At 61.5% G+C, this 26437-nt stretch overlaps 1 protein-coding gene across 1 annotated transcript; it reads left to right on the forward strand.

Moving 5' to 3' along the window:
* The first annotated feature begins 12671 nt into the window (after positions 1-12671).
* On the forward strand, positions 12672-25825 carry YTHDF1 (YTH N6-methyladenosine RNA binding protein 1). The gene is made up of 5 exons (XM_042930450.1): positions 12672-12761; positions 12933-12957; positions 13953-14032; positions 21660-23180; positions 25015-25825. Exons 1-5 carry the CDS (start codon positions 12735-12737, stop codon positions 25039-25041), a joined length of 1680 nt encoding a protein of 559 aa, XP_042786384.1. The 5' UTR covers positions 12672-12734; the 3' UTR covers positions 25042-25825.
* Positions 25826-26437: the final 612 nt, after the last annotated feature.

The raw sequence follows: 26437 nt of genomic DNA on the forward strand, positions 1-26437 counted from the left end.
GCAATGAGAGCAGGCACAGTCCTGACCCCAGGATGCCCCAGGTGGGGGAGTGGCCAGGGGGCCCACTGCTTTCTGGAAGGGGCCAGCGTGGCATCCAGCATCACGCGCTCTCTGCAGCAGGGGTGTGTCATGGGGCTCAGCAGTAGAGGCCTTGCCCCACTCCACAGGGGTGGGGTGAGGTGGGGAGAAGGGGGAGGCAATGCTGTGGGTCAGCTCTGAGCTCCTGGGCCAGATGCCAGTGACGGCCTCTGAAGGCAGAAGGTTCCAGGTGCTTTGAGCTATGCACTTAGTGCCCCCTAGAGGGGAGGATGGCCCCCTGTCACTGGGATGACGCCGGGCTCCCTGGGACAGGGATGCCTAGTGAAGGGCTGGGCCCTGGAAGTTGTGCTCTCAGCCCTGGAGCTGAAGGGGGCGCCAGACATCCCCGCTTTCAGCCCATCGCCCAGCCCCGCCCCCAGCCCCGTGCCCCGCCCCGAGCCCAGCCCGTCGTCCGCCCTGTGGCCCAGCCCCGAGCCCCGCCCCAAGCCCAGCCCGTCGTCAGGCCTGTGGCCCAGCCCCGAGCCCCGCCCCGAGCCCAGCCCATCGCCCCGCGCCCAGCCCCCCAGAGCCCGAGGGCCTCAGTAGGTCAGCGTGCATCTCTAGTCCTTAAGCCGTGACGTTCGGGGACAGTTGGGCTTGTGTCCTTCCCGAGGTTCTGGGGAAGGGGCTGGCCTGAGTCGCCTCTATCGCCTCCCTCAGCGTCAGTGTCCAGGTGGCACTAAGCTGAAGGGTGAAGTCACACAGTGTGGGCTCGGTTTTCCCATTGGAATTAGTGCTCCCCAGGCCACTGTGACCCAGACATTTGGGGAGGGGTCACAATTCCAGCTACCTGCACCTGGTGCGTCAGAGGAGTCTTGCTGCTTGGGAGACCACACCCCCCATCCCATCGCCTTCCCTGGTGCCCCCCACTCTGCGTCAGAACCAGCCCGCGTCCCCGGGCCTGGCTGCGGCTCGTCCTCTTGCCGGGTACGTGCCGGGAGCCCCCAGTGTCGGCTGGGGGCCCAGGTTTCCAAACTGCACTCCCACCACATTCTAGGTCAAAGCCGCTGGCCCCTCAGGACCTTCCCCGGATGGGCTTCCCTCAGACCTGTCGTGGCCACACAGGCTCAAGCCCAGGGGCCCCACCAAGCACCCCCAACCCCAACAGTTAGGGAACACGGGACGAGGGCTGAACCCTGGGACCCCGGGTGGGCAGAGCAGGATCAAAGGGCACACAGGGTCCAATGCGGAGAGGACAGACAGGAAGGCTGGATGGGGTGTGGGGGCCGCGGCCCCGGGGGCCCAACCTGACTCCCTGCTTCCTGGAGCAAACCTGTCTCGGGGCCTGCTCGGGCCCGAACCCTGGCTCGTCCCTGACACGCTTCTCCCGGCGGCTCCCATCTGGCGTCCGCGCAGGGCTGCTCGCAGCGAGCACGTAAAGAATAAAGTGAGGAAGCAGGCTAGTCAGGGTCATTGCTGACAGTGGGGCAGGGCGCGGTCAGGAGAGGCTAACCTGTCCCAGGCCTGGCCGCAAAAACACCCCCAGGGCCGCCGGCAGGGTGGGCCGCGCCACGGCGAGGGGCACAAAGAAGCACCGGGAGGAGGCGCGGAGGTGGAGGGGTGTGGGGTCTGACCCGAGCGAGACGAGATGGGGCCGGGCACCTGCCCCGGCACGCTCGCTCACCTTCCACGCGGAGCTGCCTGAGCCCGGCCACAGCCGGGGGCGCCTGCTGCCGTAGGTCAGCCTGCACCTGTGCCTCGCGTCCAGGGGGCCGGCGGCTGCCGCCTCGTCCTGGAGGAGACCCGTCGCTGTCCTGGCTACACCAGCTCTCAGCTGCCGGGGTCCCAGCGCGTCCCAGAACCCTCCTCCTGTCAGAGGCCCAAAGCCACCCAGTGTCCCGCGGGAAATCCCCGCACGGCGAGTGGCCGAAACCAGGCAGCAATCAGCACGGCACGGCACCCCCTTCTCTGCCCCGTCCGGCTCCCGAGGCCAGAGTGGCCTGTGGAGGGGGGGTGCAGCACGGACGCAGGCGGGGGAGGGGTGTAGCTCAGGGGCTGTAGGGGGTGGCCTCCTGCAGGAGGAGGCCGTGGGGGCTGGACCCCAGATGGGACTTCCCAACGTGTTGGTCTCCGGATATCTGGGCCCTCGACCCCTCCGTGATCCCGTGCCTGGGATGCAGAAACACTGTTAGCTTTGGCCATTTCAGCAAACCCCAAAGGGGCTTTTGGGGGGTTTCCTCGGGGGCGGACCCTCTGTCCCTGCTCCACCCCCACCGTCAGATGGACAGGGAGGTGGGTACCAAGTCTCCAGCCCGCTTTTCCCTCCAGAGAGAAACCTGCAGCGCCCAGGTTTGCTGTGGACGCTCTGGACCTGGGGCCCGGACAGGCTCGGACGACCCTCCCAGGTGGCCCTGGGGGCACCTGTGTCGTCTGTTCCCTCTGGCCCTACTGCTGTGGGGCTGGCTCTGGAGAAGCAGTGTCCCACAGAGTTTCGCGGATCAGGAGGTGGGGGGAAGGAGGCGTCTCCCTGGGCGGCTGGGGTTCGCTGCCTGAGCCGAGGGGCGTCTGCGGGAGGCCCCGCGCCCACTGCCCTGCTCATCTACAGCCACGCCTGGAACTGTCGACACAAAGGATTATCCGTGTTGTTTGTATAAGTAAATACAGGGAACTGGGGAGGTAAAAATGGCTAGCACATGCTCCTTCTGGAAATACCGAGAACACTGGAAATATAAAGAAAATAAGTCACTGTCTGAACCAGCTCTGTGGCCAGACCAGGGCCAGCTTCTGGATCTGACCTCGCCCTGCAGCCACGCAAGATGTGACCACGGTGGGGGGCTGCACTGCACCCTTGCACGTGTCGCTGAAACTCTCTGTGAATCTAGAACTATTTCAAAAGAAGGAAAAAAACACCCATGGGTGTCTTGCACTGAGACAAAAGCGGTGCTCTTACCACCCGGCTGCTGACTCTCAGCCAAGCTCCACTTACCTGCTCTCTGCCCTCTCTCCCCTCCTCTGCCCCCTCTCCCCTCTGATCCCTCTCCCCTCCTCTGCCCTCTCTCCCCTCCTCTGCCCCCTCTCCCCTCTGATCCCTCTCCCCTCCTCTGCCCTCTCTCCCCTCTGCCCTCTTTCCCCTCCTCTGCCTGCTCTCCCCTCTGCCCTCTTTCCCCTCCTCTGCCCCCTCTCCCCTCTGATTCCTCTCCCCTCCTCTGCCCTCTCTCCCCTCCTCTGCCCCCTCTCCCCTCTGCCCTCTCTCCCCTCCTTCGCCCCCTCTCCCCTCCTCTCCTGCTCTCCCCTCTGCCCACTCTCCTCTCTGCCCTCTCTCCCCTCCTCTGCCTGCTCTCCTCTCTGCCCGCTCTCCTCTTTGCATGCTTTCTTCTCTGCCAGTTTTTAATCAGGAACAAATGTCTGTCAATGCCTTGGAGGGCTCACCTTGACCACGGGGACGCTGTGTCTTTACAGGGAAGTCTCCCCAGGTAAGATGATGCCAGATGGGGGGGGGGGAGTGCCCCTCATCAGCCCAATCATTTACAGATGGGGGTCTGAAGATGATCTACGCAATTTTCTCCTGGAGCCAGACAGGACCCTGCTCTGCCTGGATGATTCGGAGCCAGCTGGATTTGAGGGGAAGGTCCCTGAACCAAGGCCTCCTCCCCACCTGTGAAGGGCTGGCCGGTCAAGGTAGGAAAAGAGAACATGAGAGAGAGGGGCCAGCTCAGCATCACCCCCCCCCCGCCCCCAGTGCCCACCTCCTCCAAGCCAAAAAGCCACCTGAGAAGGTTCTCGCGTGGAAGGCCTGCGACGTGCTGTTCACGCCAGCGCTGGCTTCCCTTTGAGAAGATGGGGGCCAGGCCCCCTGGGCGGACGCGTCGACTGACTGGACACATCCCCCTGGAGTGAGGCTTCCGAGGCCCGCCCAAGTCGGCGCAAAGGAGGTAGGGGAGGAAGCTGAGCCCCCCGCTCTCAGCCCAACGAGGCCTGGAGGCGACCCACCACCCCCCTGTGAGACGGGGCAGAGGGCCCTCTCTCACCTCCCCTCTCCTCGCTGAGGAAAGGGCTCCGTGAGCCCCCCACGCAGGGGCCAGAGGCCTGGCTGGCCCGGGAGCTCCCCCACCTGCGACCACAGAGCGAGGGCTCCAGACGAGAGCACAGTGCCCCTGACAAGCACACTGGAGGCCCAGGGAGGCTGTGGCCTCTGAGGGGGCAAGAACGGGCGTGCAAGGTGGCAGCAGAGCCCCGTGCCCGGAGCCCCGCACACACTCGCCCCTGCGGCGTCCACACCGCCGTCCGCCTGAGACCCCGCCCTGACCCGGTGCTACAGCCGGGCCCTTGCCGACGGTGATGGGGGACCCCGTCCCGGCAGCTGACGCCAGCGGAAGGGACCCACGGCCTCGTGGCCGTCAGCACAGCCTGAGCACGACCGATGCTCACGGAGCCGAGGCAGCCAGCGTGGGAGGGCGTGAGCCACACCCGCTGTGGTTCTCTGTGGGGTCCGCAGAGCCCAGAACCGTCCCACAGAGGCCTGGGGAGGCAGAAGAGGGGGGGAGGGGGAGGGGCTCCTTTTGGGTCATTCTCACAGAGGATGCTCCTGTGTCACCCCACCCTCTTCACCCCTGCATCTTACCTTGAGGTCTCTGGAGCGGACCCTGGGGTGTCAGTGCTTTGGGGGGGGGGGGCCTGCGGGGAGCACAGGGAGGGAGTGGGCAAGCCACCGATCCTGGGTGTGCTCTGCTCCTGAGGAGTCATCGCCTGGGCAGCCCGCTGGGGGCCTTGGAGCCCGCGGGCAGGGGTGGCAGGGCACGTGGGTGCAGGGCTGAGGGCACATGGGCGTGGGGCTGGAGGCGGCAGGGCACGTGGGGGCAGAGGCAGCAGGGCAGTGGGCGCGGGGCTGAGGGGAGCTGCGGGCAGAGCCGCCAGAGGCCAGCAGGGGGCGCGTGGGAAAGGCGAGCACCAGACAGTGGGCCTCACCCTCCTCTCCCCACCTGCTGAGGCTGAACCCGCAGGACCTCAACCTCAGCCCACGGGACTCACAGCCTCAGGGCTGCCCGTGGTGGCCCGGCCCGAATCACCTCGGGCTCATTTAATCAGATTATTTCCTGGCACGCGTGGGCCCAGGCCTGGGCGGGACAACCGGCTTCTCTGTGAAGACAGTTCAGTACAGCTGAGCCCGGCTCCCTCCTGCCCCTTCCCCAAGCCTGGGTGGCCCTGGAAGCTGAGCCAGGAGTATGGGGGATGGCCTGAAGGGCCAAAGGCAGGGGCAAGGACTGAAGAGGAAGGAGAGAGGTGAGCACCAGCCTGTCACCCTACTGCCCCGCAAGCCCGGGGATGTCCACTGGCCAGACGTCCATGGGCCTGCTCTGCTGTGCGCCACTGTCTGGGCATCGTCTGGAACCTTGAGAGGGTCCCACATCTGGGGCCAGATCCCAGCCGAGGGACCCAGGGAATTGTCGGCTCAGCTTCAGGAAGGGCTGGATCAGGGAGCTCACCCACCTTTGGTAGACAGCTCTAGAGAAAGCAGAGCTGACAGGCCGCACCGGTAAACGGGTCTCAAATTTCCCAACAGCGTGCAGGCAGAGGGCCGAATGGATTCTAGGGGCTCAAAACCGCACGCTCTCTCTCTCTCCCTCACTTTGGATTTTCAAGCTCCATTGTTTGGAGCAGAGGTCTCACATACGGGGTCTCAAGCAGGGGCCCTGCAGACAAGTGATGGCTTGGCTGGGCCCCACGTTCCCCCAGAGTGAGCATGAGGTTCAGGGGAGCCGCAGAAGGGAGGCACAGACCACTCGGGAGCCCAGGGGAGGCTTGGCAGGGGCGGGAAGGAGGGGCTGAGCGTGCCTGTCGGAGACGGGGAAGGGAATCACAGGCAGAGGCAACAGCGTGGCGGGGCGGGGGGGGTCGTGCCTGTGGTTGGTTGTGGTGGGGACTGGAGGAAGCACAGGAAGGTGCCGGGCTTGTGTGGGGCGGGTCATGGGGACCCTAGAGCCAGCCAACAGGTGCCAGCTGAGCAGCGTTAGGGGTATGATGGGCGCCCAGGCTCCACAGACACCCTCCTCTGTGCGTCTGAGGTCTGGGCCTGGGTTTGCACGCCAAGCGTCATCGCTGTGGCCGGGACTCGCAGCCACCGGTGACAGAAACACAGAGCTTTAGCGAAAATGAAATGTACTGGTTCCTGTGACCAAAGCACAGAGATGGACCGTTTCCGGCTTATCCTCTGCTGCCCTCTGGGTCGTGTTACTTCCAGGCCAACGTGGCCGACAGCTCCTGTGTGTTTGGCTTCTCACTGGTGGGAGAAGGGGGGGCGTCTCATCTCCAGGCACAGGCCCCGTCCTGGGCTGGGGCTCGCAGACTCCAGAGGGGTCATGTGAGGTGCCCACTTGTAAACCACAGGGACCGGAGGGAATCTTCCGGAAGGGCGTGATGCCGTGCACCCTGCTCCAGGCCCCCACGCTCACCTTGCTTGCAAGGGCTGAGGGTCCAGCATGATTCTCCTCCATGGTCCCAGGACCCACCCAGGGGCCAGACGCCTGCCTCCCTGTGCCCTGCGGGAGACTGGCCAGACCCCAGGCCCCTGCCCAGGGTGGGCCCCGCCGTTTCATTTCTGCCCCACCTGCCCACCCTCCCCGGGCACCTGGCTCAGCCCCTGCCCCCCATTCTCTGGCCACTGGCTTTTGTGGTCCTCCCTCTTTGTGAACCCCTGGTGCACAGTCTTCGTGGCACCCTGACGCCCTGTGACCCAGGGCCGCCCTCGGGGCATTGCATCCAGCTCAGACAGGCCGGAGCTTGGGGTTTTTCAAGCTCTGTGGCCAACATCTTGATATTCTCAGTACTTTTGTCTTTTGCCTTGTGTTTTGTGAAGTGACATCCCACGGGACGATGTGGGGGGGGGGTCTCCCTGTTCCTCTCTCTCCCCAGGACCGGTTCTCAGCTGTCCACTCCACTGTCCTCTGTCCGGTCCCTGCTGCCACTTGTCACCCCAGCAGGGGTCTGGGTGTGAACAGAGGGGCGCCGAGTCATGAAGATGGGCTTGGGGAGCCTGCAAGGGTCTGTGTTCTCCCTCTGAGCAGCCCCTGCCCCAGGGAGTGTGACACAAGCAGCAAGTGACAAATGCTACAAGAGTGCAGAGAAAAGGGAGGGCCCCTCCTGCTTTCTGAGCCTGCCGAGAGCCACCCCCCGGCTGCAGCCCAGGTGCGCCCTGTGGGACCCAGCAGTGCAGTGCTTTGCCACAGCCTGCATCATCCCATCGCCAAGGTCAGTGCCACCTGAGTCGGGACAGCACTGCAGAGCAGCCACCAGCAGGGGGCATCCCCACCCTGCCCCCCACGCCCGCGAGACATCCGGGCCACCACCTGGCACCGTCTTTGGGGACAGAGGAGGCAGAAGACGCCTTCTGCAAAGTGGAGTCAAGATTCTAAAAACGCAGCTCCCGGGAAAGCAGGGAGGGAGCTGACGGGCACAGACTGGCACGGGGAGGGGTGCTGCCGGGCTCTGCGGGGAGGTCACGCACAAGGGCGGAGCCAAGGGTGCCCGCTGACGACAGGACAGGCTGCAGGGTGCCGGCAGCTGGTTCAAGTCGTCCGGCTGGCCGTGGTGGAGCTCTCTAACTGCTGGGGGTCCAGCTGCTCCAGGAACCCAGAACCGGCTGGCTCTCCGCCTGTTACCATGCGCCTCCCCCTGCCAGGCTGTCCACCAGTACCGCACAGGGCAGTGGACACAGGCCTGGCCACCGAGGGCTGCCCTCGCAGGGGGCGTATGCAGTCGCCTTTGCACCTTGGCTCCAAGCCCTGGCTGGTGAGTTGCTGTCCCCTGAGCCTCAGTTCTGGACGGGCCCCAGAGGCCTTCCTGAGGCCAGGCCAGCACCCCTTCTGCCTGTCTCAGCTCCAATCCAAGGTGACCTGTCTGTCCCCACCTGTCCCCGCTCTGGGTCACCGGGCAGCATCTGGCTCATTCTCTGTCCCTGTGCCTGGCTGCCGGTACACAGCAGGTGCTCGGGGAATAAGCTGGGCTACTTTCCAGGCTGTGTGGGTGCTCCCCGGTCCCTTCGCCAGCTCCTCAGGGCAGAGACTGCCTGGTGCCCTCAGAACCCCACGTGAGCAGGCCATGTAGTAGGTGCTCAATTAATGTTTATGGAATGAACGACCCAGTGAAATATGTAAAAAGGGGAGGTTTCAAAACTAAACTGCTGTGAATCACAGGAGGCACGTCGAGGTTACTACTGGGGGGGGGGGGGGACCTGCACGTCTGGAGAACATGGGCGGGTTTTGTTGGGGGTGAAGCAACTCCACAGAAAGCGGAAGAGGGGTTTCTGGACGGAGGCCACTGACTGGGGACAAACTCAGAGCTGAGCTGAGAAGGTGACCAGAGAGTGACTGGACACCGGCATGGGTGTCCTCGTTACCTGTCGGGTGGACAGGCGTGTTGGTTTTGCAGGCCCCAAAGGCTGGTTGTTGGGTGAGGAGAGTTTGCTCCCGCCGGGTGGTCACCTGAACTCAGGGCCACCGGCCATCGGGCCCCGCCCCGATGAAGGGTTGGGGCTGGGATGAAGGCCTGCCTCCCTGCTGATGAATCAGCACGGCCCCTTTTGGGGGCCATCTGCCGATCTCACATCACGTCGCGGCCAACGCGAGTGCCCTTTGATACAGTGGGTCCGCCTACGGGTACCTCCTCCGGGTGTTGTGTCCCCGCACCAGGTAGCCCCGTGCAGCGACACCAGAGCCTGAACAGCCCAGGAACGACCTGGGGAGGGATGAGGGGAGAGCTCGGTGGGCACTGACGCGTTCCGTGAGAGGCAGAGCTGTGTGCAGGCTGAATGGTGGGGCAAGGGACAGACAGATGGACCCGTGCTTATATGTGCAGTCAGGGTGGAGGCCTAGGGAATACCCCAGCCCCACTCCCGGAGGGTTCCACCTTGTCCGTTCGAGTACAAAGGCGAGGTGTTTAACCACATGCCTACATGCCTTTGAAATAAACGGGAAATCAAAACAGCCCTCTTCAACACCGGCAATGTTTAGAAAACCCCGTACCAGCAGGGTACGGCCGGGGGCAGGCACCTGTCTAAGGGTGGAGGGCCCAGGACGGGCTGGGCTTTCTCTGCCACTGGGCACACGTGGCAGTGAGACGCGGCAGGAGGACTCAGCTCCTCCCTAAGGCAGAAGGATGAGCAGGGACCACGTGGGGGACAGGAGCAGATTGTTCCAGGCAGCGGAGAGAGCCTGTGCTGGTCTCAGCACAGACCCTGCGGCTGGGCCGCCCCTGCTCCACGGGTCCCCGCACCGTTCCAAAGCCTAAATCAGCCGGCCCCAGACCTCTTCCCTGCCAGGAGCTGCTCCGTCCCTAGCCTGCAGCCCCCGAGCCTCTCTGTCCTGAGGAGCTGGGCTGGGAGGGTCTCCACACCCCTCCCCGTGGCTGGCCCGTGGCGGCGGCCCTCTGCACCGGCAGAAAGCCCAGCTCCAAACTACGTAATGCCATCCCTCCTGGGTCCTCAGGCCTGGCAGAGGGAAAGGCTGGGGCTGGTCTAGAGGGGCCTCAGCCTTCTGAGCTGGGCCTGCAAGGTCCCCAAATTCAAGCTACCCCGGGGCCCCTATTCTCTCCGCTGGCTGCCACACACCACGCCGGGCTCTGGGCGGCGCCCGCTCCCCGTCTCACTGAGACTTGGCACTGAGCACTGCTGGACCTCTGAGCCGCTGGGGTGGCAGCCGGTGGGCCTGCGCGATGGCTATCAGATCCCGTGTGCGCCTTTCCCGGCCAGCAAGCTGGCATGATCATACCTCCTTCATCTCAGAGGCCTCTCTTTCCACATCTGTGGGTGGAACTCAGCCCAGCCCCTGGAAGCTCTTCTCCAAATTTTCCAGCTGATATCACCTGTGGATCCCTGCACTGAGCTGAGTTGTGCTCCCCCAAATTCACACCCACCCGGTACCTGTGACTGTGACCCTATTTGAAAGTAGAGTCTTTGAAGATAGAATGAACTTAGGATGAGGTCACTCGCATTGAGTTAGGGTGGGCCCTAAATCCAATGATAAGTGTCCTCTTAAGAAGAAGGAGATTCAGAGGCACCTGGGTGGCTCAGTCGGTTTACCAGTTAAGCGTCTGACTCTTGATCTCAGCTCAGGTCTTGATCTCGGGGTCGTGAGTTTAAGCCCCTCGTCGGGCTCCACACTGGGAGTGAAGCCTACTTCAAAAATAAATAAAATACAAAATAAAAAAGAAGGAGGAGATTCAGAGACATTCGCGCAGAGGATAAGGCCGTGTGACGGTGCAGGCAGGGGGCTGAGGAAGGCCTGGGGCTGCCAGAAGCTGAAAGAAGCAGGCAGGATCCTCCCCTGGTGGGACTGCATCTCTGATGACGCCTTGGTTTCAGCCCAGTGACACTGATTTTGGACTTCGAGTCTCCGGAGGGAATACGCCCCTGGTGCCGCCAGCGGCCCGGTTTGTGGTGCATCATCACAGCAGGCCACGGACGCTCACACAGTCCTGAGGGCTCCATCCAAAAAATCGCCGACGCTCTGAGCCGCTACTGCCCCCAGTGCGGTGCGGCTCCTCGGGCAGGTGCAGGTGAGGCCGGCGGGGAACAGCCAGCACTTACGGGCCTGCCCTGATGCGACGGCTGTACGTACACCATTTACTCCTCGTTGTAATCCTGGAACGGGAGACTTATTCTGCCCAAAACAAGGACAGAACGGAGCACAGGAGGGTGAAGGAGCCGTAACCAGCCGTGTGGCCCTAAGCCACCATTGCGACCACCACCCTCTCCTGCCTGAGGGAGGTCAACTGGAGAAAGGAGGCGCCGGGGCTCCGAGAGGGCCGAGTGTCCGGGCTCTGACCACTGTGTTCTCCTGGCTCTGGGTCACAGGCATCATGCTGTTCCAGGCCCCGGGGACGACGATGCCCATGCGGTATGTCCAGCCTCACCTATGCAGACAGCAGGAATAAGACAGCACCAGGTGCCCCCCTCCCCCAGCAAACGATCTTACAGGCAACCACAATCTCCATGTGTCTTCTCCGTGCCTGCCACCTGTTGGACGTGGCCCGCCCCAAATGCCTGGCTTCAGCTTAGTGTGAGCTGCCCACGGCCCAAGTGTATCAAAGTCCTGCCGGACCCGGATTCATCTGCAGGGCATCAGATCTTCCTCTGGGCCCTGTGCCCAACCTGCCTTTCCCATCCGTGGGTCAGGCAGGGCCCCCGGGAGATCCAGGGACGAGCAGCTTGGAGCAGTGCACTTCCCCGTGGCCCACCCACCCACCAGTGCCACCTCTACCTCCTCCTGCAGCCGCTGGAGATGTTGTCTGGTGCGCGGCTGATCCTGTCTCTCCAGGGCCAGTGCAGGCTCTGAGGCTGTCTCGGGTCCCACTATGATCTATGATCCCAGCAGTCCCCATCCACCCTGCTTAGTGCCTAACCTGCCTGCTGGCATCTGCCTTGGCCCTGCTTTGGGGAGCGATCCTGTGATTCCCCAGCCTGAGCCGGCATTCCAGGCCTCTCTCCTTCATCACAACCAGCGCCCAGATCTGGGGCTTGTGAAGATCTTACCCACCAGTGCACTGGAAAGAGAGCTGGAAAGGGAGCTCAGAGACCCACCTGGAAGCCACAGTGGGAATTGGCCACAGGGGCTCTCCAGCAAGGGATCGGGGGTCCAGGCTGGGGACCCTATATTGGGAGGGGTGGGAGTGAGTGTGGAATGAGAACTGGACCCCTTTCAGGAAGGTGGAGCCAAGAAGGGGCTGTGCGGGGGTAAACAGACACCAGAAAGCCCCCTTGCACGTTCTGGACCAGGGAACGGTGTGGGGCTGAACTCGCTTTTCCTCCCTGTGGTGAAATCTGGGGTCAAGACTAACATGCAAACTGGCGATAAACTGGGGAGCCCCCTGGAGGCCCAAGGGAGCGCTGGAAAGGCAGCTCCCTCAAGGAGGCCCGAGCACAGGGCTGGGGGTGGGGGTGGGGACAGCTGTTGCCACCGGCAAAACTTAGGAAGCCCAGGGGTGCAGCCCCACGGCCCGCAGAGCTCACACCCAGGCTGCCCCTCTGAGGGACGCTGGTGGGGCGCCAGGGGCGAGCGAGCTGCAGGGTAGACGGGGGTCCAGCCCGCTGTAAGCGGCTTTCGGTAGGCGGTCGCACTCGCCGGCTCAGCTTCTTCAGGCCTCGGGGAGAAGCACGAGCGGGGGGCGTTGGGGCCCACGACCTGCGCCAGCAGCTCAGGGTGCAGGCGCCGGGCCCGACAGGTGCAGCCCCCGGGAGGCGACCCGCCGCCGCTTCCCGCCCGGCCCCCCCGCGGCGCCGCCGGGTGCGCCCACGTGACTTCCCGGGCGCGCCCCGCCCCCCCCGCCGCGCGATACCGGGACCCGGGCGCGACATCCGTCCCGCCGGGCGAGGGCGCGCAGGCGCGGCGCGTGGCGGCCCGTCGGCGCTCCCGGCCTGCCCCGCGCGCGCTGACGTCGCGCAGCCTCGTCCCCGCCGACGCCGCCGCCGCTGCCGCCGCCGCCGCCGCCGCCGCCATTGGAGTCGGCGCCTCGTCAGTGCGTCCCGTCCGGGCTCCGTCTCACCGCGCCGCGCCCCGCGAGCGGCCCGCGCGCCCAGCAGTCGCCGCCGCCGCCGCCCGGCCGGCGCCCGGGGAGGAGGCGGCGGGCCCGGGGCCGCGAGAGCGCGGGTGACAGGCCCGGCCTCGCGGGGAGGCCCGAGCCGGCGGGCGCCCCGGCCCCGCGCCGCGCCGCGCCGTTCATGAAGCATGTCGGCCACCAGCGTGGACCCCCAGGTAGCGGGGCCCGGGGGCGCGGGGGAGGGCGGCCGGGGGCGCCCCGGGGCGGCGGGGCCCGTTCGGGGCCGGAGCGCGCCCCACGCCCGGGAGGGGTCCTCGTGAATAACTTTGTGTTTCCCTCTCCCCGGGGTCCCGTCTGCGCGCACGACCCGGCCTGCGGCGACACAGAGAACAAAAGGACAGGATACTAAAGGTGAGCGGAGTTGGCGCGGTCGCTGCGGGTCCTGGATGGAGGAGGCGGCGGGCCATGTGGGGGAGAAAAGGTCTCGGAAGGGCGTCTGGAGCCGGACGCTTCTCCTCCGTGTGCTTCCGGGAGGTAGATGTTAGGTGGCGATACCGGGAGGTTTAGCGGCTGGAGATCGGGGACTTTTCAAGGAGAAGTAAGTGAAAGGGTGGTGGGAGGCATCGCATCCTTCCTCCCCGCTGCATGGGGGTGGATTTGAATGGGGGAAGGGAGGGAGGCAGGTGTGCGGGGCCGGCCCCGGGGGCCCTGGGGGGCTAGCTGCGCCCCCCACTAGTTAGAGCCCTAGCGAACCGGGCCTCCGCAGTCTCTCGTGCTGTTCGGGCTTAGGGTAACCCCCCAAGACTCCCTGTCGTGAGAGCCTGTAAGTGACACTTCGTGTTTACTTGGAAGACTTTTCAACCAGTGTGTGTTACTCGGGTGTAACCAAATATGGTTCATCGTGTTTTAAGACTGGAAAGGGCCCAGCACTTTATTTACCTTTCCTTTCCTTTTTCGGCTGAGCGTTGAAACAGCGGAAAGTAAGCGGAGAGCCGGATAAAAACGAGCTCGGAAGCGTCATTCGGTTACAGCCTGGCCCCGCTGCCCGGGCCGGAAGCTCCCGGTTCTTCTCCGTCCCCCCACTCGCAGTGAGGCCTTTGCAAGCGCCGTGGTGGCCTCTGTGGTCTGCTCAGGCCACACCATCGTCCCCGAAGCCCAGTTACAAGCTCTTGGTTATTTTGTCAAGTTCTTCCAAATTATGATCAGATTTTTACCAAAAACATGAAATCGTTGAAAGTTCTGCCTTGCCGTCCTAATTGTGTAAACGTCAGCTGGGTACTGTGTTCATTCTTAAGTAAAAGCAATTTCTAGAAATCGAGGGACGTAGGCTTTACTGTCTTTGATTTCCATGCTTAAAAGTAATTTTTTAAAATTCAGAGCTAACATTTTGCAACTTCTTGTTCTAGTACAAAATGGTTCTTTGCATCAGAAGGATACAGTCCATGACAATGACTTTGAGCCCTACCTTTCTGGACAGTCAAATCAGGTGAGCTTTCTTGTTCTTTATTTTTTTTAAACCTGTATTTTTATGTTAGTTTTGAGTCTCGTAATGCAACTTTCCTGCTACGTTTCTGATTTTATCATCCTAAACAACAAAGAAGCACCATGTAAAGTACTAGAAACAGAGAGCATGCTGAGGATCTGCTCGGAAGACCAGCCTTGAGTTAAACATGGGGCATGAGCGTGGGGAAGGCGGTGCGCCCCGGGAAGGAAGGTCCCGCTGGGGCCTTCTGCAGGTGGACTTCTGTCGTCCTCAGCGCCTACAGCTCAGTGACGCACCGCCATGGATGGAGTGCAGGCGTGTGTCGTCGTCTGAGGTTTCCCGGGGAGTTATTTTAGCTCTGGGCAAGGAGAATTGTGGTCCAGGGGAGCATCTAAGAATCCAGCTCCGGAGCCAGACTTTGGCCTTGGGTTCGGATCTTCACTCCGCTGCCGTGTGACACTTCCTCAGGTGGCTCGCCTCTTCTGTGCCTCACTGTTCTTTTGTAGAAGACTGGCTGTGGAGACGGCTGGGGAGTCGTTGGGAGGACGGCAGGCAGTGCTCGTCAAGCCCCGACATGGCACCTGTACAGGGCCCAGCAGGTCGTAGCTGCCCGTTTTTCTTTGGTTTTTCAGAGTTTCTCCACCGTGGCCCTGTGGGCATTTTGGACGGAAACAGTCTTTGTTTGGGGGGCTGTGAGTCGTGGGGTGCTGAGCAGCCTTCCTGGCCTCCTCCCCCTACACGCATACCGGCATGACGAGCAGAAGTGTCTTGATGGCGTCTCCTGGGGGCTGACTTACACTGGGTGAAACCACCAGGCTAGTTGGAGTTTTAAAACATACTACGCGTGTTCGCTTTGGAATAAAACCAGGCTTTGCCTCTTCCCTGGGGTGGAATGAAATTAGTTTGTCTCTTTTCTTGCCAGTCTGCCCCTTTCTGAAGTGTCTTAGAACTTAAAACTTTTCCCTGTCTTCGTCCTTCTTTTTTTCAAATGTGTATTTTTGAGAGAGAGACGGAGAGAATCCCAAGCAGGCTGCACGCTGTCAGCCCGACCGGGGCTCGATCCCGCAAATTCGGAGAACATGACCTGAGCCGAAATCAAGTCGGAGGCTCAACCTACCGAGCTCCCAGGTGTCCCTGTCCTTACTGCACTGAGCCAGTCTGCAGTCAAGGTGCCCAGGACACCCTTTTTAGAGCCCCTCCCCTTGCACCCCCCCCCCCCCCCAGGACCCACCCCTCCTCTGGGCAGGGCCAGGTGGGGCAGAGAACTGCCCTGGCCTCGGTGACGCATTGTCGGGGTAATGGCAAGAAGTTGAATGAGTACTTTATTTCTCCCTTATGTGGTCTGAATGCTATGGCGGTATCGTGTTTTAGGCTTTGACCAAAGAAAGGTGAGGGGAATTGTTTCACTCGAAATATGTTTTTATGAGGCAGGCGCTTTCATGTTATTTGGGCGGATTTCCTTAGAAGCAGAGCAGATGATTTTCTGTCAGGAGGGTAATTACGGCTGTTTCACCCTGGGGAAGCCAGCTGGGAGGACAGGGGTCGGGTGACGCTGCAAGGGACAGCCTTAAAACAGCCCTTTGTCCTGGGTATTGGTGTGCTTTTCAGCAAGATGGTTAATCACAGTACTTAAGAGTAGATCCGTGATCTTTTTCGTTTTTTTGTTTGTTTATTCTGAGAGAGCACACATGCGTGAGAGCTGGGGAGGGGCAGAGAGGGAGGGAGAGAGAGAGTCCCAAACAGGCTCTGCACCGTTAGCCCAGAGCCTGACACGGGGCTTCAGCTCACGAAACGGACGTCATGACCCGAGCTGGAGTCAAGAGTTGGACGCTCAACCGACAGCCACCCAGGGGCCCCAAGAGTAAATCCAGGTTCTTGATTGAGAACAGATTTTCCAGAAACGCCCAACTGTTAGAGCGTAGAATGCAGGTAACACGGGAGAGCTCTTGGAGCCTAGTTTTCCTGGTCCTCTTGTTTTGTGGATGAAGAAAAGGGCCCGAGAGGCCTGGTTTGCCCAGGTGGTGGAGCCAGTTTGTGGCAGAGCTAGGTTCTGGACTAACGGGGGGGGGAAGAGATGGTCTCTGCCATGCACACAGCAGGGGCTCGTTTGGTCCTTGTGTTTGTTGCTACTTTCTTCGCGCTGGCCACCACGCACGTGGCCTCCTCGCAGACAGAAGCCACTGGGGATGGATGACACCTCTGGGTTTGGGCTCTGCCGGCAAAGGCTTCTCCTGAGGACGGCTCTGTGTTTCGGTCCTCCAGCTCCCAGACGGGAGGCGCGCCACGTGGCCCGCCCGACCGCACGTCAGTGAGGGACCGCGGTGGCTCGTGTGGCCGGGAGCAGCGCACTTCAGTTGCCAGCACTGTGCTTCTCTTTATTGAGGTGTTTTGGACATGTGACAGGTGGCACGTATTTGAAGGGTGCCATTTCACAAGGGACTTTGCCTGTGTACCTCTGGGGCCGTCACCGCAGGGAGGATGGTGATGAGGCCGTCAGCCCCGTGACGCTTTTTTTTAATACGGGTGTCTGTAGTGGCAAGTTCGAGGCTATCTCTGTTTTTGTGTTTTATGAAGTTTTAACACCGGGACAATTTGGAAAGTGTTTACAAGCATGCTGTTCAGGCTAGTTCACCTTGTAACGCCCCACAATGGAGCCGGGGTCCTGGGTGCGGGAGGGCCTTTGGGCCCTCGGGCGTGCATTTGTCCCTTCCTGGTCGCCCCGGGAGCATCCTGATGTAGCAGCCCTGCATCCCCTCTGTGACACGAAATACACGTTCGCTTTAGGAGACGGGTGGGGGGGAGTGCGGGGGAGCAGACGGGCTCTGGGTGGGGGCCACGCGGTGTGGATACTACGGACTGAACCGGATCACTCGGTCGTCAACAGACGCGCTTGTTTGCCCAGGCACGTCTGACAGAGACACAAAGGAGTGGAAGCAAACTTTTCTAGTTTATTTCTCAATTGTGTTCAGTTCAGTTGTGTTCTAAGTGCGATAGGATGTTTTCACTTTATGAGAAAGTTCTGCAAGTTTTCCTGTTCCCGTTTTCAGTGCCGAGCACCGTCATCGGTTCATGCTTATTCTTCTAGAAAGCTGTGATGCCTCTGACGCGAGGATCGACTTCCACTTTGAGCAGAGCCACTTGACGTGCCGGGGTGTGTGTTTTCGCAGTTGAGGGTGTGGTGGGCTCTCACCTCCGTTTCCAGGACCTGGTGTGCCCCATCTCAGAGGTTCCTTAGGCGGTCAGGTGGAAATCTGTACCTTCTCGCTCTTTGCAGAAAGCGTCTGGCCTCGGGAGGTGCTTCTGTTTATAAAAAGGCCAGCTCATCTTGAAAATCGTGCTCGGCTGTCATCCAGGGTTTCTGTCAGGTTTGGGGGTGGTTTTCACCCCGCAGCACAAGGCCAGGCTAAACTGATGCCCTGTTGGGTGGGCCACTTCATGTGGAGAGCCTGGGGGCCAGCTGGCTCATGGCTCGCTCTGTGCTGGGCGGTTCTGGCGGGCTCGAGCGACTGGGGGAGTTAGCAAGGAGCGCGTGGTCTTGTAGGCCGTGGCCTGGCGCGGGTTTCTTGTGGTCGTGTCCAAAGGCTGTGGGCTTCAGTGTTGGCACCCACTCAGTGGAGACCAGCCGTCGTGGAGTGCGGCTGGTGGGGCCCAGTGGGGTCTTCACATACTTCTTAAGGTCAAGTTGCTCAAACGGCGTGCCTCATGGGGCGCCCGGGTGGCTCAGTCGGTTGGGCGTCCAACTCTCGATCTCGGGGTTGTGGGTTCCGGCCCTGTGTTGGGCTCCATGCTGGGTGTGCAGCCTACTTAAAAGAAGACACTACGTGCCTTGAGCTGGACACAAAGGCAGAAATTCTCCGGCGTCAGAAACCGTGGTCCTTGCATGCGACCCGGCCAGCTGAGGGACTGCAGTCCTCTTGCACAGACACACATGCAGCCAAGCCTGTGTCCCCAGGGCTTCCCCCGGGTGCACCTGCCGGGCCCTTGCAGCTCTGGTCCCTTTGTCGGTCTTCCTAATTGCTGTTGATACTTTCCACTTCCACATAATTTACTTAAGGGTAATTTCTAGCCGTTCAGGATGAGTTTCTTTTTTAACGTGACTGTATTTTACCAAGTGTGAAAAAGTTTGAATTTTAGAATAGGTTCGTTATTGTGTTTTACTGGGGTTTTTCAACGAGAGTGACGCAGGGATCACAGACAGAGACTTGGTGGAAGTCTGTTTTGTCTGGAGAGCCCATTCTGTCTGTGATCTTGGACTTGGCCACAAGGAGGCGCCCGGGAGTCCGGTGTTTGTCAGTCTTTCCTCGTGGAGCCTCAGCTTGCCTTGAAAAAGAGTCCGCCTCGCCTCCCTGTTTTGGGGCCCTGCGTTCTAGCAGAGGCTGCAATTAGACGGAGTCTCGTATGTGGGAGCGTCAGTCAGGGGGAGGGTTTTCCCCGCACTGGCCTCAAAAAGGTTTTTGTAGGTCCTGCCTTTTCCTGGACGTGCAGCGCCCCTGCCTCGAGCGGCTGCCTGCGGGGAGGGAGAGTCAGGCGCTCGTTCCCGCTGCTGCAGCGCCTGCACCCGCACCCCCCAGACACCGGCCTCCAGTTGGCAGCCTCGGGGCGCGGTGGGTCGAGCCGAGGAGCGTCCAGGCGGCAGCACGTCTGTCTGGAGCCCGCGCTGCGGGGCACGGTCTGGCCAGTCGGGGCCGCGGTCCAGTTCGCCTATGAGAGGAGGAGAATTTCAGTTTTGCTGGAAGTTAAGGCCAGAGCATTTGGGTCCTTTGTGCTGCGGACGGACAGACGGACGGACAGATTGACGGACTGACGGGGACCGCTTCCCGTGCAGCACAGCCCGGGAGGGAGGGGGTGTGGTCCAAATAGCAAGCGAGAGTAAACACATCCGGGTCTTCTCACGGGACGAATGACTGACTGCACGTAGGTTCGTACACTGACTTACTTGGCTTTAGCGCTTTGAAGGCAAGACGGCCGGTGGTGCAGCGAAGAGCTGCTGGGAGGACAGGGGTGGAGAGCGAGTCGGGCTCACGGCGCTGAGGTTGCCGCACGTGGCCCGCCAGGTGGCCTGGAGCCAGTCGTGCCCCGGGGAGGACAGAGGTGAGGACAGACGGACGGAGGCCGTGGGCAGGGCTGGCGTCCGGCCCGGGGAGTGCCGGGCCCGGTGCGCGTGGGGACGGCTGCTGGTGGGCCTGCGGCCGCTTGTCAGGACACACCTTCGTCTGGGGCCTTGAAGCGAGGAGTCTCCATTCCTCTTGCTGTGAGAGCCGTAGCGTTGGAGGAAGATCTGTAGTGCTTTTGTGACTCTCCCGTCCGTGCTCACCGTGACCCGCCTGCACTGATGGGTCCCAGGAGGAGAGGGTTAGGTCCACTCAGGGCCACCACTTCTCTCCCAGACTCCCTCCTGCCGGGAGGCACTCCCGTGAGCCAGGAGGGTTCAGGGGTGCCGGCTGGCTGGCTTCCTGTTCCTGGGATGGTCCCGGCTGGAAGCCGCCGAGAAGCGCCTGTGCACGGCGTGGTCAGGACCCGGAACGCCAGTTCTGTCCAGTCCACAGCAGGACTTTAGATGAACTTGGAGGGCCGTTGAATGGAGAACACAATGCATGATGGTTTGTGTCCTCAGTTATGTCCTGCTACGGGCGAGGCTTACCTGTGAGTCACGAGTGAGGTGCTAGCCCCGTGTGAGCCCCGTCTGTGGGTGCTGAGGTCAGGCGGCAGGCTTAGCTCTTGGGGCTGCCCGTCGCCTCACAGAGCATGCCCTCTGCCCGAACCTGGTGATTTGCTCTCCCTCCTGACCGGCCCCCTGGAGAGCGTCTTTGAGGGCCCAGGTTGGATGCAGGCAGACAGAGGAGGTTACAAGAAAGGGGCCGGAGTCACTGACGTCCTTTCTAGGGAAGGTAGCTCCAGCTGTGCCGCGGCTTATGGGACATCGATGATGGGGCCGGTTCGTTGTCTGTTTTTCACCCCCTGAGCATCTCCATGATTTTTATTACTGGGAAAGCCCTTGCCTTTTAAAAAGTGATTCTGCAGTTGTCTGCTATCAAATGGAGCGGCCAACAGGCAGGAGCGGCGATGCCTGAGGTCCTGCGAATCCTCGACGGGACGGGGCAGCAGGAGGTGGCAGTGGAGACCGACAGCCAGGAGGCTGGGTGACCGACGTCACGTGTTGGGCTGGGACTGCTGAGGGACCGGCCTGTTCTCCAGAGGGTCCTCTGGGGGAGCGGGGTCTGGAGAGTCCCACGCCTGCTCACGGTGGCAGAGTGCAAATGCTTGTTTGGCATTCTGGCTCTCCCTCCCTGGCGGCCTCAGCCCGGCTCCCCCCCTCTGTGGGTCCCTGGGACTGTGCTGGCCAGGACAGCGGTGTTCTCACGTGATAGTCGGTGCAGGGCTGGAGGAGGAGGTCTCTGGCCAATGCTCTCCTTGTAGAACTTTCTGGTTGTTTGTAGAGGAGGGTAGGAGAGAGGACGGGGGCCACTAAGCAGTCAGAAAATGGTAGCATGGGCTGGAAAGCTTGCTGCTGCCTCCACTCTTGTTTTCCTTTATGGCCTTGCCACTCCTTAAACCAGCTGCCCTGGGCGGGAAGCCTGCACCCCTACCCTGCACCCCTCCGCTCCTCCTACCGCCCACACCTGCCAGGAAACCATCTATGTCACCTGCCAGTGGCATGGCCAGGGGGCCCCAGCTGTGGCCAGAAGCCCGCTGAGTCTCTCCCCAAGGAGACGCCTTGCCAGAATGGCTGACCTCAGGTCTAAATCCACACCCTGGGCAGATTTCCTGAGATTCCGGAGGTGAGTCTCTGCTGCCTTGAGGGCAGTCCAGCCGCTCGAAAAGCCCTCTCTGGGGCTCCAGCCGACGCATGGGTGTCCTCTCAGTAAGGAATCCCAGGTGAAGTTGGAGCCCGATGTGAAGGCTTCTCCAGCTCAGAGAGCAGGCAGGACACGGAGTCTCGGCCAAGGAGCCAGCCGAGGCCTCCGTGCTGCCTGACGCGCGGTGAGAGCCAAGGCCACGCCTGGGCCGTGGTGGGGATGTGAGATGACGAGGCCCCTTTGGACTCGGAAGTGGGGGTGGGCTGGCAGGAAAGGCGTGTGGGAGGGGCCTCTGAAGGGGCCCTTGGTAGAGGGGGTGGGAGGAGCCCGTGGGTCCAGCGGAAAAGGGTGTTGCCCGTGAGCCGGGACCCGCGGGGACCCACGGGAGCGTTGAGCAATCAGGGGGCTTGAAACCAGGCTGCCGGGCAAGCCGCCCTGTCGCCCCGAGCTCCCCGGAAGCCGTCTTGGCCTTCCCGCAGCTGTTCTCCCCTCCCGCCGTGCCGGCGGTGCTGTCCCGTGTGCGGGGTCAGCGGCGTCGCCGCTCCTCACTCTGGTTCCCTCCCGCGTGAACAGTGTGCTGCTTGAGGGTGCAGGAGCGGCTGCAGGTGGACCGCTGGTGGCCGGTGCCGGGGCGGCTGGGCCCGGTCGCGTCACGCGGACCCAGCACGCTGCAGGTGACCACCTGGCTGCTCTCAGCCCTTGCTGTGTTCTCACTGGGTGGCCTCGGTTCCTGCGGGGGGGTGACGCTGCCGTGCAGCCCGCCTGGACCGAGGCAGGAAGTCTCCGAGTCGCGTCCTGAGAGCAGTCTAACCCGTCCCCGCTTGTCTTCCCAGAGTAACAGTTACCCCTCCATGGCGGATCCTTACCTGTCCAGCTACTACCCACCGTCCATCGGATTTCCTTACTCCCTCAATGAGGCGCCCTGGTCCACTGGAGGGGACCCTCCGATCCCGTACCTCACCACCTACGGACAGCTCAGTAACGGAGACCACCACTTCATGCACGATGCTGTCTTCGGCCAGCCCGGGGGCCTGGGGAACAGCATCTACCAGCACAGGTTCAATTTCTTCCCCGAAAACCCTGCCTTCTCCGCCTGGGGGACGAGCGGGTCTCAGGGGCAGCAGGCTCAGAGCTCCGCCTACGGAAGCAGCTACACGTACCCGCCGAGCTCCCTGGGTGGCACGATCGTGGACGGGCAGACGGGCTTCCACAGCGATACCCTCAACAAGGCCCCCGGCATGAACAGCCTGGAGCAGGGCATGGTGGGCCTGAAGATTGGGGACGTCACCACCTCTGCCGTCAAGACCGTGGGGTCGGTGGTTAGCAGCGTGGCGATGGCCGGTGTCCTTTCCGGGAACGGTGGGACGAGCGTGAATATGCCGGTTTCAAAGCCGACCTCGTGGGCTGCCATCGCCAGCAAGCCGGCAAAGCCACAGCCGAAAATGAAAGCAAAGGGCGGACCCGTCGTCGGGGCAGCCCTGCCCCCGCCACCTATAAAGCATAACATGGACATCGGCACGTGGGACAACAAAGGGCCTGTGCCCAAGCCTCCGGCCCCCCAGCAGGCACCGGCCCCCCAGCCTGCCCCGCAGCCCCAGCCGGTTGTGCAGCCTCTTCCCGCTCAGCCCCCCCCTTTGGCCCAACCGCAGTATCCGAGCCCTCAGCAGCCACCCCAGACCCGCTGGGTCGCCCCTCGCAACAGAAATGCGGCGTTCGGGCAGAGCGGAGGGGCCGGCGGCGACGGTAACTCTCCTGGGAACGCTCAGCCCAATTCTGCCCCCGGTGTGGAGTCCCACCCCGTTCTGGAAAAACTGAAAGCGGCCCACAGCTATAACCCTAAAGAGTTCGATTGGAATCTTAAGAGCGGCCGCGTGTTCATCATAAAGAGCTACTCGGAGGACGACATCCACCGCTCCATCAAGTACTCGATCTGGTGCAGCACGGAGCACGGCAACAAGCGCCTGGACGGTGCCTTCCGCGCCGCCGGCAGCAAGGGGCCCGTGTACCTGCTCTTCAGCGTCAACGGGAGCGGCCACTTCTGCGGGGTGGCCGAGATGAAGTCGCCCGTGGACTACGGCACCAGCGCGGGGGTCTGGTCTCAGGACAAGTGGAAAGGCAAGTTCGACGTGAAATGGATTTTCGTCAAGGACGTGCCCAACAACCAGCTGCGGCACATCAGGCTGGAGAATAACGACAACAAGCCGGTCACCAACTCCCGCGACACCCAGGAGGTGCCCTTAGAGAAAGCAAAGCAAGTGCTGAGAATCATCGCTTCCTACAAGCACACGACCTCCATCTTTGACGACTTTTCTCACTACGAGAAGCGTCAGGAGGAGGAGGAGGAGGTGCGCAAGGTGAGTCTGACCTTCTCGAGCTCCGGGCGGGCCGGGGCCCGAGCTGGAGCCGAGGCCTCGTGCTCGCTGGCTGGGGCCCGGCGACCGCCAGGTCCCCGTGGCCTCGGGCAGGGCCAGCAGCGTCTGGGCTTGTCCGGGCACGGCCACCCGGGGGGGGGGGGGGGGGGGCGCGTAAGTGGACGTGACCACACAGCTTTGTGGTTCTTAGGGAACACGAGCCCTGGGGCCATGGTGCAGAAATTCTCCCAGGACACTTAGAAATAACGCCCCGTGGACTGGGGTAGGCCGGCGAGGCTGCTGGGGCCGCGGGGGGCTACAGGCCCTGCCTGACCCCCCAGGGCACCGCCCTCCTCGCCCGGGAAGCTCTGGTCTGGAGGCCGTGGCTTCTTTTTTCTCCTGAAGACCCAGTGCCTTACAGGTTTTGGGACCTTGAACTCTCCCTCCGGGTGGCAAAGAGGAGGTGGGGGCAGAGTGGGTGTGGAACGCAGGCCTCCCCTAACCGGAAGTGAGCATCTAGAACCCGGGGCGCGAGCCGCGAGTTGGGCCTCCGACGTAGTGCGTTCCCCTTCGGCCACCGAGAACCTCCCGGAGCCTGAGCAGTTCCGGCCCGCTGAAGCGAGTCTGCCTGTGCTGCAGCGGAACGGGGCCCGTGGCCGTGAACTGGCCCAGGGTGGGAACAAGGACGGTGAAGCACACTCTGTGAAGCTGGCTTGTCTCAGAGAGTTCATGCTGAGGTTTTTTCCTGCTGTTTGATACCGAAACATCCTTTTTTAAATTAAACGTCAGTTGACGATGGTTGGGCGTGCGGTCCTGTACCGACAGACGCGTCACCCGTCTGTGAATGGCAAGCGTCCCGGAGCATTTTTAGCTGAAAGGCCTGCAGCCGATGGTGACGTTAGCAGAGTTAGGCGCTGCGATGGCGCAACCATCACGGTTTGTAAAACTTGGAAACGCATTGGTCCTTCTTTGGTTTGTAGGGCAAGGAGAGGGGCGTGTTATTTATTTCCAGTTCCTGAGACCCTGTATTCTAACTCTTTTCGGTGTAGAGTAAAATGCCGAATTGCTGAATTTGCAGGGGTGGAGCAGAGATCACTGGTCATGAAGCTTAAGCTCCTTGGTGGATTTCAGCCTGGCAGCAGCTTTGTGTGGCTGTGACGGTTTATCTTAGATACGCTTCCTGACTCGCCAGGTTCTGGGAGTTGTGACGAGGCTAGGGGTGAATTTCTGCCCGTAACCGGTTGCCGTTTTTAAGGGTCTGGGGTCCCAAACCTGAGTTGGCCAGTGGGGTTGGGAAGAGAGAGTGTCGAGTTGGTCCGTGGGATACGTGCCTGCAGGCAGACTTGGGGCACTCGCGGCATTACGCTGTTCCTCCAGGGAGCTTGAGAGACGTGTGGAACCTACCAGAACTTTCAGCAGTGTGCTTCTTCCCTAGACCGCTGTTCGTGTGTCTCCAGGGGAGTTTAGTTGCAGCACTGTGAGGAAGGACCAATGTGGTTTCTGCCCCTATTGATGAGAAGCCAGCCGGGCGGACGTGGGGAGAGACTGGGATGCGTCACGGGCTTGTCAGACGTGCTCTGGGAAAGATGGTTCTGGGTGTGGTAGGAAAGAGCCCCGGCCAGAGAGGACTTGCGTGGAGCAGGTGGACGCCGAGGGCTGGGCATAGTTATCAGAGGCCCGGGGCGCCCGCTGGCGTGGCCTGGCTGGTCCCCGCGGGGGGTGCAGGCCCAGGTGGGGGCCGCAGCCCGCAGCGCGGCCCGGGGGACCTCACTTCGGAGGGAGCGTGCATGGCGCGTTCACTCCGCGCGTTCAACTCTTCTCCTTTTTCTATTTACAGGAACGGCAGAATCGAAACAAACAATAAGGACGAACCAGTTTCTTCTGTGTTCTAACGTCGGACTGAAAAAGTTGAAGAGAACGTGTGCTCGGTGCTGTTGTCTCGCGCGGGGCCCGACTCGTCGCACCTTTCGCTCATTGTCTTTCATTTTTGCCCAGATGGATCTGCGTTCGTTTGTACTTTTTCTATGGATTATCGTATTCTAGAACTCACTAATAAAGGGGTATGTTTTCTGTCAGCCTATCAACCAGACCTAATGTGAGATGTAAGTATCCTTCAAAAGCAAACCAAACAGAAAGCCCTAATACATCTGAAAGGTGGTTTTTTGGTTTTTTTGGGGTTTTATGCAGAAATTATGTTCTTACTTTTCTAGTCAGTGTCCTTTAACATGTTTACGTGGAACTCATTTCTCACCCCTTTGTTGCTTTACAGCAGACACAAGAAACCGTGAGTGGTTTTGGCGTTTACTGTCTTCTGTTAAAATACTTCTTTTCAAAATGTCGAAATCAACAGGTTAACGATCACCTCATTTGGGCAGTTTGCTATTTCTATTACCCGTTATCTGTCTACAACGCTAATCCGTTTGATTTTTCTACTAGACAAAAAGATACGTTTCAGTTTTCCGGATGTGGTGAACGTGCCCCGTCGCACGGAGCGCCGTCCACCCTCGAACGGTCTCAGGCGCCGCGGCCGCCGTGTCCCTCGCGCCGCTCCGCCCGGCGGGGTGGACGCGGCGGCCCGCGGAGGGCCGGGCCCGGCGGGCGGCCGTTCGAGCCGTGTGCGTCGCCCCACCTGCCCCCCTCCTCACCCGACGCCCTTCTGAGTTGCCTGCCCACGATGCTGAGCTTTACACGTCCGGTCCGCTGGTGCAGGCGGAGCGGCGGGCGGTGCCGCGGGCGTCACTTTCACCGTGCGCGTCTGGTTTCTCTTTCCCGTTGAATGGGGAAAAAAAAAAAAAGCAAACAACAAAAAAACCTTTTAGAAACTGAATTTGCTGTCCTGTTCTGTGGACCGAGGGACCTTGAACTGGCTGCCACCTGGAGTCCGAGTCAAGCGTGACCACGGTGCTCACACCCGTCGCTCCGGCACGCAGTCTGCACGCGCCCACTGTAGGGGATCTTCCTGTGTAGAGAGCAGATACCTTCCGAAAACTATTTACTCCAAAAGACCCTCTGAGTTAAAGTTTAAGCTGTATTATTTAGACTTGTATTTAGAACGTGTCACTTTCTCTGAACTGTTCCTGCCTGTGTGGAGTCACGGACAACATCGGATAACTTTTCCTCTGGAGAATACAAGCCTTAATAAACGATACCTATTTAGCAAGTCCGGTGTCCTCCTCCTTCACTCCCCTTTCACGGGGTGGTGGTGGTGGTGATTGCACAGCCAGCCGCGGGGGGGGGGGTCGCTGCCCCAGAGCCCGAGC

This window comes from Panthera leo, chromosome A3 (genome assembly GCF_018350215.1).
Source record: "Panthera leo isolate Ple1 chromosome A3, P.leo_Ple1_pat1.1, whole genome shotgun sequence".
Classification (NCBI taxonomy): domain Eukaryota; kingdom Metazoa; phylum Chordata; class Mammalia; order Carnivora; family Felidae; genus Panthera; species Panthera leo.